The sequence below is a fragment of the Phaethon lepturus genome, unplaced genomic scaffold (assembly GCF_000687285.1).
Source record: "Phaethon lepturus isolate BGI_N335 unplaced genomic scaffold, ASM68728v1 scaffold29167, whole genome shotgun sequence".
In the NCBI taxonomy this organism is placed as follows: domain Eukaryota; kingdom Metazoa; phylum Chordata; class Aves; order Phaethontiformes; family Phaethontidae; genus Phaethon; species Phaethon lepturus.
In genome coordinates this window covers 13,323-28,948 of record NW_010552978.1, presented here as the reverse complement: position 1 = coordinate 28,948, position 15,626 = coordinate 13,323, and the positions used below count along the sequence as shown (strand labels likewise).

General features: G+C 36.8%; 1 protein-coding gene across 1 annotated transcript in view; it reads right to left on the bottom strand.

Moving 5' to 3' along the window:
• Nucleotides 1-79: 79 nt before the first annotated feature.
• LOC104613614 (breast cancer type 2 susceptibility protein homolog) overlaps nucleotides 80-15,626 on the bottom strand; it is a gene marked incomplete at its 3' end in the record, with an annotated part of 28,067 nt that continues 12,520 nt past the window's right edge. Inside the window, exons 10-16 of the mRNA XM_010291401.1 lie at nucleotides 10,460-15,265; nucleotides 9,195-9,287; nucleotides 7,707-7,776; nucleotides 6,895-7,313; nucleotides 5,978-6,168; nucleotides 5,075-5,262; nucleotides 80-250 (exon numbers count right to left, since the gene is read on the bottom strand). Coding sequence (XP_010289703.1) covers nucleotides 80-250; nucleotides 5,075-5,262; nucleotides 5,978-6,168; nucleotides 6,895-7,313; nucleotides 7,707-7,776; nucleotides 9,195-9,287; nucleotides 10,460-15,265 — 5,938 coding nt within the window. The remainder of the gene's footprint in view (nucleotides 251-5,074; nucleotides 5,263-5,977; nucleotides 6,169-6,894; nucleotides 7,314-7,706; nucleotides 7,777-9,194; nucleotides 9,288-10,459; nucleotides 15,266-15,626) is intronic.

Genomic DNA, 15,626 nt, shown 5'->3' with positions numbered 1-15,626 from the left:
ATTGAACAAGACAATAAAGATATTGAACAAGCACACAGTATTACAAGTTACAACTCCAAATACATTGCTATATACATACCTATATTTCAACTGCAACAGCACTGTTTCCGGTGTCAAACATTTGTTAGCAAATTCATGTGGAAAAGACACTTCCATGGCTGCCAATTTCCATACAATCCACCTATAGTGATTGTAAACCCAGGCCTCTGTTATTAGCTTGGGATCCACACCAGGAGTGTCACAAAGGGCCCTGCAGATAAACTGTTAATAAATTAACCTGAAATCTACTGTAAGTTTTTACTTGCCTACAAAGTAGGCAACATTAACAAAGGAATATTTATTACAGTGAAAACAGGAAGGTTACATTCCATAACCTGATCTGGTTATTGTCTGAAGTTTTGTCCTCATACGCTTTGGCAGCATGCATGTGCATACATGCATGCATTCTAGAAACAAAGACTTTTGGCCCTAGCAGTTGCTCCAGGGGCATGCTCCGTCTGCTTCACACAGTTATGCACATAGCATAGAGGGGGAGTGGTGTGCTCTATTCCCTTTCAGCCCTGGAATTTCCCCTGCTTGCTTGATGAGTTCATTACAATCCATCCCCTTCTACTTCACAGTTTCTAGAGTTGTGGTTTGAGTGCTTTGGTTTTGTTTCTTTTTTTTTAAGCATGCATGTGGACAACACATTTCAAAGAACTTTCAGCTACTACTGAAAAACTTTCTTCTCTCCATTGAGTGACATCTCAAATGGACTTTCATTCTGTGTTGAGTCAAAACTGTACCACCATGACATGCATCAGCTGGGTTGGAAACATCTGTTTTTCCCAGCTCTCACAGTCACTAGGAAGGCCACTTCATTAAAGGAGGAAGAGAAAGAATTAGACCAGATATTCAAATAGAGCCATTAGACTGATTAAAACACAAGTTAAGTCCTATCAAAAAGTCAATTTCCAACTTGTCACAAAGCCTCAAGAAGACTTTTAAGGAACTGTATTGCAGTTGGGTGAAGAAAAGAAACAATTTAAAAGCCAAAAAGTCATATACAGGAACATAAGGAGCAGGCATGACCATCAAATTAATTATTACTACATTAGAAGAGAGCAAAGCAATCTCAAACTTTAGGAGATACTCAGTAATCTTTTGTGAAGGACAATGCAACAGATTTCAGTTCAATATTAAGATCCTAAATACAGAAGACTAAACGAAGGCATATCTATTCTAGTTGATGGAGACCTAGTTAATATAGTTAAAGGGATAAAAAGACTGATTCAGCTGACCAACCAGTAGGTATTTATTCTCAACCATATGCTTTAACATATAACAAATCCAGAAAAGATACAGGAACTGAAGGCAACGTCTTGTGGAACAACCTCTACAAATTGCTCAAGAGTATATCTGATATTCAACATCAGATTGACACCGCCACCCAGAACAGGTTCTGACACCAAAACCATCGTGGCTATTCTGGGATATTTAGCAGTATGTTGGTGGTTTCTCTATTCTGTTTCTGAAAAAAAATGAATGGGGGAAAAGTCATATCTCTGATGGCCTGACCACAGAATTGGGAGCACATCTGAAAATAATTATTAAGACAAGCTGCCTCTGGAACAAGAAGTTGGACTGCCTAAAGGGGCCAATATTTGGCACACATAGGCATAAGATGTTCTGTGCAAATACTTTAATACCTTTGCCATTCACAGGAAAATTGTGTGAAATTAATAAAATTACTTCTAACATGCCTAAGCAGCAGACTGTAAATACACTGATCCAGTGCTGAGTTGGATGTGTTGTTCATCCAATGCTGAGTTGGATGTGTTGTTCCCAGAGGTCTACTGCTTCTTGACAAAAACAACCTCAAACTCCATGTTTCCTATTAAATTGTGTAGCGGCATTGCTTGTCAGCCTAGAAATAGCTATTTCACATGAGAAAAAAAATGACCAGCATGCTTTCTAAAACGCATGCAACTCCAGAACACTGACATGTAGGCAAGAGGTCCTGCACTGTAATTTGCACACTGATGAACATCCCAGACAGTCTTTTATGCATCTACCATAAACGCTTTGTAGGAACATTCCATCTAGGCAAGGTATATGCCCAAAACATTCAACACTCATGTCACCACTGGAGAGAAAGGCAGAATCAGGGATGGTATCACTAATAGCAAAATACTTGCCAAATGAGGAGGAAACAGACAAGTAGCAAGTTAGGTCAAGTTCTGCATACTCTGCCTCTGAGTGACTATGTAAATGCGTATGCCCATACATCCCACAGCTGTCCATGAAACAGGGCATACAATGCCACAGGGTGCAAAATGGAACTGTGGGAGAATTAGCTCTGCCTTACAGTATTTAGAAAAAAAACGTGATCATTTCTAATGACTGCTCTGAGAAAAACTTGGTTTATTGTCAGAGAGACTCAGGAACTTCCAGAGCAGCATGCAAAAATTCTTAGAAGCAATTTCTAAACAAGTGAAAGACAAGAGGGTGACTGGGAATGGCCAACATGGATTTACTAAGAGCAAATCATGTCTAGCCAACCCAACTGATTTCTGTGATGAAGTAACTGGTGCCGTGGTCAAGGGAAGGGCAGTGACTGTTGCATATGTTAGCAAGGACTTCAACAATTTCTTACAGTATCCTTATCACAAAATTAGCAAGATACGGGCTAGATAAGTAGAAAAGGTGGGTGGAAAATTGGCTGGACTGCTGAGCTTAAGGAATTGCGATTGACAGTACAAAATCCAGCAGGTGGGCAGTAACTAGTGGCACCTCTCAGATACCAATACAGGGACCAGTGTTGTTTCATGTCTTCATTAACAACCCAGATAATGGCATGGAACACACTTGCAGCAAGTTTATGGATGACACGATATTTGGGGAGAAGGCTGATAAACTGGGGGGGCAGCGTTGCTATTTAGAGGGACCTGGACAGACTGGAGAAACAAGCTGGCAGGAATTTAATGAAATTCAACAAAAGCAAAGTCTTGCACCTGCGATGGAACAACCCCATGCAACAGCAACAGTCTGGGGCTGACTGTCTGAGAAACAGCTTTGGAGAAAAGGATCCAAGGTCCTAGTGGACAAGATGACCATTAGGCAGCAATGTGTCCTTGCAGCAAAGCAGCACATCCTGGGCTGTATTATGAGTGAAGCCAGGAAGGCAGTGATCCTTACCCTCTTTTCAGCACTTGGGAGACTACATCTGAAGTTTCTGTCCAGCTTTGGATTCACTAGGACAAAAATGCTGCTATACTGGAACAAATCCCGCAGGGGCCATCCAGGTGATCCCCCTGTGCTCTTGGGGGCTAAGTACATGACATACAAGCTAAGAGAGCTGGATCTGTTTGAATTTAAGAGAGAAGGCAAAGAGACCTTATTGCTGTCCACAACTACCTGACTGGAGGTTTCAGAGAAGACAGGGACAGACTCTTCTCAGAAGCACACAATAATAAAATGAGAAGCAACAAACACAAGTCAGAACATGGAAAATGCTAATCAGAGATAAAGGTGGTGGTTTTGGTTTTTTTAAACCATAAGTGTGGTCAACTGGCACAGGCTGTCCAGAGAGATTGTGGAATCTCTGTCCTTTGAGATGTTCAAGACTTGGCTAGACAAGCCCCTGAGTAATTACTCTAATTTGAATTGTATTGAAGAGGGGCTTGGACTGGATGACAGCCAGTGGTCCCTTCCAACTTAAACTATTCTATGATTCTGTGAACTCCAGCACTTAATTGATCTTCACTGAGTAGTTGTTGAGTATGGATACAGAACATCTCTAGTTCTCCCAAGATGAACAAAAATTGTTGATATTAAAAACATTTCCCAAAGTCATGGCAATGACTTTGGCATCAAAAATGTTCCCCAGAGTCATGTGGGAGAAGCCAATAATGATGCTGACTCACTAGCAAGAGCAAAAAGCATTTTTTTTTTTTCATGAGGAAGTATAGCTCACAATGTGGAAGTACACATCTTATACTAGTCAATTTTCCTATATTGGATTACAGGCACCAACTTCATCAACTCAAACTTTCAAATACAAACAGTCCTTCAGCTTAGAACAGACTTCTCTCTGTCACACTTTGGTACTGCAAAGCAAATGTTGCAAACCTTCTGAATTCTGATACTATATGTAGGTTGGCAACGCATGCTTGACTACAAATACTACTCAAATACAGTCCCTGCCTTAAGTGTTTGTGTGAATGCATACCAACAATGACACTGACTTGAAAAAAGAACACCCCAAATTTACAGAGAAAATCAGAAAATAATGGTTAAGTACTTTCTGAAGTTTTGCTGGAACAACAGTACACTGGTAGTTCTTTGTTCTGTTGCACATGCTTTTGATGAAGTTATAATGTACAAACATGCTTACAATCAAACAAAACGTATTTTTTATGAAAGCATTTAGGAGAGATGCACTCAACACATACACTTTTTTCCCAGCTTGTCTTAAATGACCTGCAAAAGGAGGGATAGAAGGAGCAGGAAGAGCACAAGAGCAAGGGTTGTTTGTGCACCTTTTTTTTTTTTTTTTATGTCTTACATATACTCAAAAGAAAGCTTTAATGAATCCCTGAGTTTTACTACTGAAGTCTTGGCTTCCTCCAAATCATACACCAGCTTTAAAAGAATTATATTAAAAAAAAAAATATTTTCAGTCCTGTCCTGCCACAAAAGCACTAAGCACCTCCCCTGTCAACCTTCATTCCCATCAAGAAACTCTAGAGCCCAACAGAAATAAATCCTTTTCCACTAATTAGCATTAATGGTAAAGGGCTGAATTAACAGAAAATAGTAATATTTTTCTAGCTTTACAAAGTTGAAGAATCCCCAGAAATTTTCTAAATTGACTTTGTATGCTTTTTTTAATGGTCAGTGAAGATCACTAACAACATTAGTCTACATAGTAAATTTACAATCCTACAATATCTTTTTTTACACTAACAGAGGTGTACTAAAAATGCACAGTAAAGTAGTCAGAGGCTTTACAAGATCACTGTGTTGGATTTATTCTAGGGGATAACAGAACTAACAAATAGCATACTTGTCTCAAGTTCATAAATAACAGTACCTGTAAAACTCCTTTTTCCCAGCTTTTCCCTCATCTGTAGGTATTAGCCATCCTCCATCGGCAAGTTGCATCCCATTTCCAGCTAATAAATACTCCTTACTGAAAAAGTCTTTGATGAGAAATTGGAAAGATTCTGCATTTGTGCTGTTAACTTCTGTGCAATGTTTTGAAACACCGTATGTGTAAAGCTGCAAAAAGTTAGATGTAAAAGACAAAATAATGACAATACAGTAAGAATTCAGCTGAGAGTTTTTATATTTAATGTTATAAATTGTTGTGGTTTAACCCAGCAAATCCAAAACACAGCAGTATACCAGCTATCATGAAGAAAATTAACTCTACCCCAGCTGAAACCAGAATATAAATTCAGATAAAATATTTCCTTGAGGCTGAGACAGCTTTTGTCTGACTTTGACATTTTGTATGTAATCCAAGGAGAATGGAGGAATTCACAGCAACTATTTCAGCAGAACAGCAGCAGCACAGTGTACTTTAGAAGTGTTTAAAAAAAATCACAAGGTTTTGTGCCTTCACTGTACTAAAAGCAAGAAGCTTTTGATACAGACATACCTAAGCCTAAATTTTGACTGTTATCCTAAACCAGCTCTTCATACGGGTTTAAAGTCAATAGCAACTACAATTGGTAGATTTCTTCCTTGTTTGATGTTTCTCTTGTTTGATTATAACACTACAGAGACATTTATGACCCTTATTATTTGGAATAGTCTTAAAAACTATAGATATGCAAAGCTACTTAAAAACCGTAGAAACTGGGATAACAGCTACTGTAATACTTATCTCAAAACTGAAGAGTGTATCCATTCAAAAGCTACTGAGTTTTTGTTTGCTTGTCTTAAGGAACAGTTTCCAGGAAAGACACACAATACAAAGATACCAATATACCTCTTCCGTAGAATAAAATCTAGGAGATTTCTCTTCTACTGCAGTTTTCAGAGAGATTCTATTTCTTGCAGATGTTTTAATGACATAAAGACAGCCTGGCTGTGAGCTAATATTTTGCCTATATTTCTTTTTAATTCTCATTTCCTGCAGATCTCTGGCACAGCGGAGATTTGTCATCATCTTGACCATAGCTGCAAAGAAAAAAACTCCAAAACATCAAAACCTTTTTACAGTACATATTGATTTAAGATATACAGTCACACTATAACAGCAGATTCAGAGAAGCATATTTTTCTAAGCCACTCTGCAGACTTTTAGGAACTGCAACAGTCTAAATATTCAAAGTTTAATGCATTTTTAAAAGTACTGTTTACTGAAGGCATTTGAAAATATTTATAGGAAATGAATCTATAATTCCCTGAATTAAACTTAAATCCACATATTTTTCTCATTAGACTGAACTCTATCTTCATAGAAAACTCCAAGTGAACAGAAATTAGTTTATGATGACTATAAGTCCATAATTCTGAGATTTTAACCTGTAAATATGGGATCTAATTCTGCAAATGCTCATGCACCTGTGTAAATATACAGAACGAGTCCTTCTGAAAAAGTCCAGATGATTTCATTGTAATTGTTACTGAAATTATACACATGGGAACATTCAAGAGAGCTTAGAAGGTATAAGCCCACATACTAAATAAAGTCAAACTGCTGAGCATTTAAACTCTGCCTCTTTGAAAATGACACAATTAGCCATTTATGTGGTTAAGCCTAAATTTTAATTTGGAAAAAAAAAACCAACTTAAAAAGCTTCTTGTTATTTAAAAAAAGAAGTCTGACAGAATATGCAAAACCCTTAAAAGTTCAATTATGATAGTATTCACAATAGCTAAGTGATCAAAAACTGAAAATACCTAAATTGCCATCTTCTAGCTCAGTGTCTGCTGCATGCTGGATGCAAGACTGGTGATCTTGAGATTCAGCAATATTTTGTTCAGTTGTGATCTGATTTAATTCCGTCTCTTCAGTCATATTTTCGCTGATTGGTGAGTCATATCTTTTGCTGCTGCCTTGTTCACCTGTAGAAAATGTCAGCTTGGTTTTGAAGGGTGGAATAAAAGTTTTAACAGTTTTGCCAGACTTATACAAACTTCTCGTTTCTTCGCTGTCTTTTGCAGAGTCCTTATGTGGAGTAGAAAACCCTGAAGTACCATTTGAAGAGTGGCATAGTGCATGGTGCTGAAAAATGGCAGGTTTAGATTTGAATCCTTTGAAGTCTTGATCTGGTAGAGTAAGGGTAGGATTCTTGACTTCTTGTCGTTCTTTAGTAGCCCTATCGAGATGAAAACATTTAAACATACAAGTTCCAGCTTTCTGAGAAAAATCTTTGTCAGGATTTTGATATACTTAATTTAGTAATGAAACTTTCAACACTACATCAATAAAAAGACAAAATATCAGTCTTTGACATTCTAAAAACTGAATACTTCATTTCTATCTATTGAAAAAAGAGAAATACAAGTGTAAAATTTGTTCACTGGTCTACTGCAGCAATGTGTGTTATATAGTAATTTAATATGTTTATTTTCAAGTAAAAGTATTAGTCTTCTATAAAGTTAGGTAGCAAACTATTACCATATATTTTTTAAAAGTTACAAGAACTTAAAAGGTTTTAAGAAATTGCATTCTCTAAAAGGAACTCGAAAATATATTATGAATTTCTCACCCAAAAGGTTGACAAGTTATGGGTTTTAAAGGAACATGGTATATGAATTTTCTTCTGTCTTTGAAAATGCCTGTAATTCGAAAAAAAGTTTGAAAGGGTACATTACATGGCTAGATATTTACAGCACATGTTTTTTCTATACTAATGTTATAAATATATAGAAAAGTTTCCAGAGTGGATTCAAACAGCTTTGTTCTCCCCCCACTTCCCCCAATAAAATCTTTGTACATAACACTTCACACTAGTTGCAGACAGATCTAAAGGATAAGTGACCACAATGCAGAACTCCCAAAAGTTCCTATTTGTGAGCCAGCAAGATGTTTTTAGGCTCCTACAATGGAAATGTTTATCATATATTTAATTTGTGGTAGGCTCACAATTCAATTTAGAACTCTTTTAGTAACTTTTTTTTTTTTTAAGTTACAACAGAAAAGGGCACATTTGCACACACTCCTCCTTCCATCATTGAAGGAATGCTTATCTTGGAATTAGGAACATAACTAAATCATGTCTGCCTGGAATTCAAACTCATTTGTGCTATGCTGAGTTTCAGATGAGAAGTCACATATACAAGATGCCACACATTCTAGAAGTTAGAGGCAAGACTGTACTGGAGATTAGAACTGTTTTCAGTCATTCCACCAAACAACAACAGTGTTCAGACCCTGCTGCAGGGCAAGATAATATTTACATATGAAGGGTATAAAATTATTCTCTATCAGCAACTTAGAAATACCATTTAAAACTTTCTTTAAATCATGGGGTTTATATTTAGAAAAGATTTGGGACAGAATTCAGGAACTAATATACTGGTTAAGCCAATATATTTGATGAGTGCTGCTACTGAATTCTAGGTGAGAGCATGCAGTGCTTGGAAAGAACAAGTTCTTTAAGGAACACACTTTATCCCATAACCAAAAGCCGTAGCCAAAAATCACATTATCCTAATACCCTAATCACTAACTAGCTTCACATAAAGCATCAACTCAAACTTTAAAACCCTGATTTCACTTTCATAAGACTCCATATTACTGGCTCAAAATATTAAAAGCATCTGTAATGTAAACACCTATCAGTAAGTATATTCTTCACAAATTATTATATGAAATTACCAGTACCATCTAATTTCCCTGTAGACATATTTTTTGAGAAATTACAGATCAATAAAATATATTTGTCCTAGTAAGACTAGAATTTATGAGATTTAGGATTGTGAGAAACTGGATAAACTCTTACTGAGCTAGAGTTCTTGCAGAAGTAGTACATTGTAATATATTTGGATTCTACACAATAAGGCATACCATTAATCATGTGATTTCAAGTCAGCAGAGACATTACCATAGCAGCTTCCCTGAATTTCCATGACTATATTGGTAAAAGAAGCAGCTAAACAATCTTATTATATGTTAGTTTACTGGAAATTGAAGAATTCTAAAGATAACAACTGACATCAGATTACTGCCTAGAACACAAGAAGACTGAAATTACCATCAGGGGTGCTTTTCAAAGCTTTCAAAGATCGGGGGGGATTCTTTGTTCTGTTAAATTCAAGCAGTAGCTGTCTTTTAATTGGAGGCTCTCCTAGGATAAAAACACAGATTTTTAAAAGTGATGTTGCTTTTAAGTTCAGTTTTCTACCAATACTGTAAAACTTAATTATAGTTTCTAAATAAAACATTCAAGAAGTCAGACCAAGCAGAAGTAGCAAGTCTTCATACATCTGTATTAAAAGGCCTTTTTGAACACCTCACCCCAGTTTACAAAGTTTCTTCTGTACAGAATGACTGTATACTGTATTACCAAGAATGATTTCAGGACTCCATATAATGAAGTCTGTTGCAGAATCTTTTGTGGTCAGTATGTCTGTTCCATCCAAATCAAAATTTGTGAGCCTTAAGTTATCAAACATACTCAGGATAGTCTGCCTCAAAGTGCACCACAGTGGACTTCAGCAGCACACCTCACCTGCATCTTCTTTTGTACTTTCAGTAATCAGAGTCCCTACAGAATTCTAAAAAACCATGTAACACATCTTTTACAGAAAGTGTATCTAAGGATGTGGTTTAACTGTGTCACAGTTGTTTGAAGTTGGACTGATAGAGTCACTTCTGCCCTTTCATGCCTACCCAAACTTCCCTGTGTGAGCCTGCCCAACCTTTGGACCTGAACTTGTGCAGCTAGGCTGCACTCTGATGCAGTTTACCCTTCCATAAATAGTGTTCAGCTGGCCCAGGTCCCTGAACAGGTCTAAGTGACTGTGCAAGCATTGAGTGCCAACACTTCAACCCTGAGGCAGATTAGTTTTAGATGGTAACTGCACTTTTAGACAAACAACTATTTTTCATATCAGATTAGCAATCTCAATACAAGTGAAACCTTGTCCTCACCTACAAGGCACAAAAAGGTGAATATGGAAATACTGTTAATTATTTTTTCAGGAAAAAACATTAGATTTGTGCAGAGGAAAAAAGAAAAAGTCTGCTCAAAAAGAAAAGGAGCAGTAGCTTTCTTCCATAACAGCAACATAACATAATAAAACAGCAAAATCTGCACACCATCAAAATTACTGATCACGAACATAGTTTGTATTGTGCATTTAAAGCTGTAAAGAGTGTATGAACTATTGCCTGCAGCAAGAAGAAAGATCTTCAGCTTCTACATGACCTAAAAACCAATGTGACATGCATAAAAAACCCCAAAACAACCCACTGTGCAGAAATAGGGAGTTGAACATATACACAACAAAGACTTACCAAGTGAGTTTTTTTCTTCAAAGTGCCTCTTCCCAAAGGACTTATTTTGAAAGTTTTTATCCAGCCTGCCACTGAAGGACTGTGCAGCATTAATTTGTGTTCCAGAATGTGAAACATCATCTTCCATAAAAGCTCTTGCACTTTCTACAGCCTCCACTTCCAAGTAATTTTTTGGAGTTTCGAGAAGATTAATATTCGTTTGTGCTTTAGCAGTAGCACTGCATGAACCTGCTTCTGACTCTGTTTTCATCCCCAGATTCAGCTGCCCTTTTCCAAAACACCTCGTCTCCTCTTGCTGCAAGCTATTTTTAAATAATGTTAACTGCTTGTTTTTCTTACTATGTGGTATGTACTCAGGCATTTTGACCTGGTGAGTGCTTGGAAAAGACTTCATTTCCTCAGGGTAGATGCTTTTTAAGTCAATGTCTTGACTGCAGCTTTTCTCAGTTTTGGGTTCTGGGATCACTTTATCATTTAGAGTGTTTACATGTTGACCACTCTCTTTAATTGAACTAAGTTGATCTGTAATGCAAAGCCCACTGCTTAAAAAGCCATCAGATTCTTTTAAAATTGCCTTTGCTTTTTGATAGGCATTTTTAGAGACTGTTACCTGCTTTCCACTTGCAGTGTTGAACCCAAAAACTGGATCCGAAATCAATTCAGCACTGGCATTTTCTTCCCCTTTTGGGAACGCTATCTGCATTTTCCTAGGAACTACTTCAGAGTGCATTTCAGACTTTTCAGCACCTTCCTCAACTAAATATGCTTCTTCTACATGTAATGAATGAATACCTTCCACTTCAGAAAATATCTGTCTAGCTTTCCTGAGTGACTCTTCTGATAGTTGTACAGGCTTACCACTTGCTGTACTAAAAAATCCAAGGCTGCTTATAGAAGAATCTGGCTGCTTTATCTGCTTATCTGAAACAGGCAACTGCCCTAAAGGCGTAATACTCTGTTCAAAGCATCGCCTCTGAGAATTTGAAACAGACTTTGCATCTGCAAATGTGCTTGTATCTTGGTGACCATTTTCACTAGGACTTGCATCTACTTTAATAAAATGGAATGTGGCTGAATTAATCTCTTCACTTCTTGTAGCATTTAAAAACTTAGTGGAATTAGAACACTTAGCATGAATGACTGAAGATGAATTTCTGGCAATTTCTGTTTGATTAATTCTTGAGTTAGTCTCAATTTCACATTTTACAGATTCACTGTAGTCTTCTTGAAACATTTGTCTGACTCTTACTAATGCACTTTCTGAAACAGAAACTGCTTTACCTTTTGCTGTACTAAACACAGTTTGTTTCAGATCACCCTTTTGATTTTCAACATTAAGTACTGTTTCTTTTAAGCTGCTAAGTAAATTAGTTTCATCTTCAGGAAGACTGACTAGTGACTGGTTTTGGCAAGCATTAACTATGGTGTCTGTGAAGCAGTTTGTATCAGCACGAGGTTCATTTAAATATTCCAAGTCAAATTCCTTACTGTCACTGTTCAAATGAGAAGAGCTACTTTTTGAAGTTAAAAGGAGGGATTGATTAGATTTATTGTTACTATCCTCAACAAATAAAGTATTTTTTGTAACTCCAGGCACAGATTTATCTTCGAGGTCATTTGATACCTTCATTAAATGCAGAGATGCAGCAGAGTGCACAGGAAAATCTTGCATGTTTTCTGAATCATCCCTCCTTTTTGCTGAGTATTCTGTCACTCTCTCCACAAACAGTTTTCCATTTTCAGACGTCTGAGTTCTACTTAAAGCTTCACTCTGCTGTCTGGGAAGAGATTCCAATTCTGACTTTGCAGGTCCGACATCAGCTTTTTTATGTGCATATGAATTTACCAAACTTTTTTCACAATCTTCACCTGGATTAACCAATTTATCTACTTCAACAGTATCAAGAATCACAGCGTGGTTAATGGGACTGCTCTCTATCGTCTGCTTAAATTGATTTCCTGGTTCTTCAGGAACAAGCTTTTTATTAAAATTAAGTTTTTCTGGATCACACTGAGCGATGCTTTCAATACGCAAGTCGCAGTCTTTACCACATTTATTTTTCTTTAAGGGGTTCTCAAAACTGTCATGTTCCTTTCTGAAATCAACACTTTCTGAAAAAAACTCTTCAGCTTTAGCCAAAAATCCATCAGCGATTGTTATTTTCTTGCCACTAGCAGTATGAAAACCAGTCAGATAACTCCCCTTCACTTCATTTTTTTCAACATCCACCTCTTGCTGGAAAGGTATTTGATGATGATAGTAAGAACCTTCTTTTATTCTGCTTTCATTCACTAACAGGATCTTATCATGGGTGGTGTCTTCTCCTTCCATATTTTTACTATTTGTCTTTTCTTTATCAGAGTTCTCCGAAACATTTACATCTCTTTCTCCACATTTTACATTAAGCAATTGAAGAGAATTATCCAAAGCTGCATTGGAAATGGATATATCACCACCAGCTGGAGTTCGAAATTTTTGTGACAAGTGTTCATTTTCCTGCTTTCTGTCTTCTCCTTTCTGATTAGGAGACAGGTTTTCATCTGATATACTTAAACTATGTTCTTCTGCAGTTGTAAGAGCATCTCCTAGACATGTTACATCTAACGAGTCTTCTTGCAGACTGCCTTCAACTTGGCAAGCTCCTTGATTCAAAAATAGTTTGGAATTTTTATGATCCTGGTTATGCTTTTTAATGGATGATAAACTGTTGATGATAGTGTTAGTACTATTGAAATTAACATTTTCAGAATAATTTATTGAGCTTTTTGTCTGATTTTCCATATTTTCCTTAAACAATGTACTAATATTTTCCTCATTTTTTTTCTGTGCATGGTGGGAAAAAGAACCTGTGGGGGAAATGGCATCTATGCTTTTGATATCTGAAACACAAACTGTTTTTCCTTTGTTTTCTTTTGTCAGGCACCTGACAAAATTACAGTTAGAAGACATACGCCCATTTGAACCGTGACATCTAGCACTAGTTCCAGAAGATTTAAACAAATAGTAATCATCATCCAAGTCCCTGAAGAGCTCTGCAGTTCTGTTCAAAGCAGCCTTAGAAATGTTTATTTTTTTACCTCCAGCTGAAGTAAAGCCTACAAAATTAGAAAAGCTGTCCTGTTTAGCTACTGGAAATCTCTCATCAGATATTCTACCTTCAGTTCTGTCTGAGTTAGTAAAAGTAACCTTTCCGTCATTTTTATGGAAAACCACCGCATTTTTTTTCTCATATTCCACCACTTTAGAGTCTTCATTTGTGTCTTCCTGCATAGTAAAATGCTTGTCACTTTTTACTTGATTTTCAGATTTAAAAGTGTTACAAAAATCAGCATCTTTCCTTGCTTCAGAAATATTTTCCACATTCTTTGTTCCACGTGTTTCTACAGTTCCTAATTGTTGAAAGGCATGACTTTGTATCACGTTACTTTGCTTTCTAAACTGTGTAAATTCAAACTGACTACCTGTTTCTTCCAGGATACTCGAAAGTTCAGCAATTTCAGCTTCTTGGCTTGCTGTCAAGGTTTGATTTGTTTCTTGCAAGGATTGTGGACTTCTAGGAAAGCTTTTACATAAGCCAACTTTATCTGGAATAAACTGTGTATGCCTGGGCTCAAGAAAACTTGTCTGTGAATCTAAAGAATCAGATAAATTAGAGCCCAACTTGCTTTCTGAATCTGAGAAAAACATATTCTCCTTTTTAACTTGATTTGAAAAGTTTCTGACTCTTTCCATGGAATAGGCTTCAGAGCATTCATTTTCAATATCTTTGAACAGCATTTTGCCTTTTGCTATACTGACTTCAGAGAATTTAATCTGCTTATTGGAAGCAGTCTGAAAGCCACCAAAGCCCAGATTCACACTGCATACATTAAGATTTACTGATGATTTCCCTTTGTACTTTAGGTTGTCATTTGGCTTTTTGCTGGAATACATAGGTGCTCCTTGCTTATCTTTTTCAGAAAATACTTCATTTAAAGAATTATCATCTATACAATCTAACAATTCATTAGCAGTCTCTACAGCTACATTATTGAAAGCAGCTGCTTGAGGGCTTTCATTGTTTTCAACTGACTTTGGCTCTTCATTGTTGGCTACAACTTCTGAAAAGGCAGCTGCATATGTTTTCTCCCCTTGTTTTAATTCAGTACTATCATTTTCTGAGCAGTTTATTCCCAAAGGTCCAAGTACTTCTCTACAGTCAACTAGTGACCACTGGTCTGTACCATGCCTTTTATCAGTTGACATTTTATTACAACAGTCACTACTGACTCCACTTAGGCCAAAGTTGATCTGACTCACAGAGTTATTGAAACTACCATTTGTCACAGACATAGTGTCATGGTGCACATCAATCAAGTGTTCATTATCCCTAGGAGAAGACCACGCAAGTTCTTCTTTCAGGCTCCGAGGTACAGTAGCTCCATTGTTCACATTAGCACTCATGTACTTGTCTTCTTCGCCTTTCTCTAAACAACAGCTTTTAGGGAGAAGTCTGGAACGCTTTCTTGCCATTAGGCATGCTGAAGTTAGAACTTTACGTTTTATATTTGAAATTATTTCACTACTTAAAGAATTTGTTTTGTCTTCTTCCTGTGTATTAGATACTTCTAAGCGTTTTAATGATGCAGCAGGTTGGCCCTCTCTTGCATTTTCCCTCAAGTCTCTCAGGTCTTGTTGCTTCAGCCTGTCATTGAGGGAATGATCAGATGAGTTACCCATTCTATCCATTTTTAAAGCACAAGTGCTGAAATTATTTTCGTTGATCTTCGGTTGCAAACGCTTTCTCTCAGCAAGAAGCAAGCAATCTACAGGAGAAGACATTAAGAAAAAGTTAATTTGGCCTATAAGATCATTTCTACACGTGCTTAACACTGGTACCATAAATATCACCTTTGTTTTCAAATGTGAATGCCTTGACAAGATTGGAGATCTGTTTAATCTAATCCTGTTCTAAGAGCCAGAAACAAGTGAGTAGGCTGCAGTTAATGCTATCAGTTGAAAAAAAAAAATCAATTTTTAGTTGCAATGAAATTTGAAGAGATGGGCTTCCGTTCCTTGTGTCTCATTTGTTTCAGAATTTAAGAAGTACTTCAGACTCCTAATATTAAGTAATTCTAGCAAGAACAACAGCTTTTAAAAATAGGAGTATGTGCTTTCTTTCATATA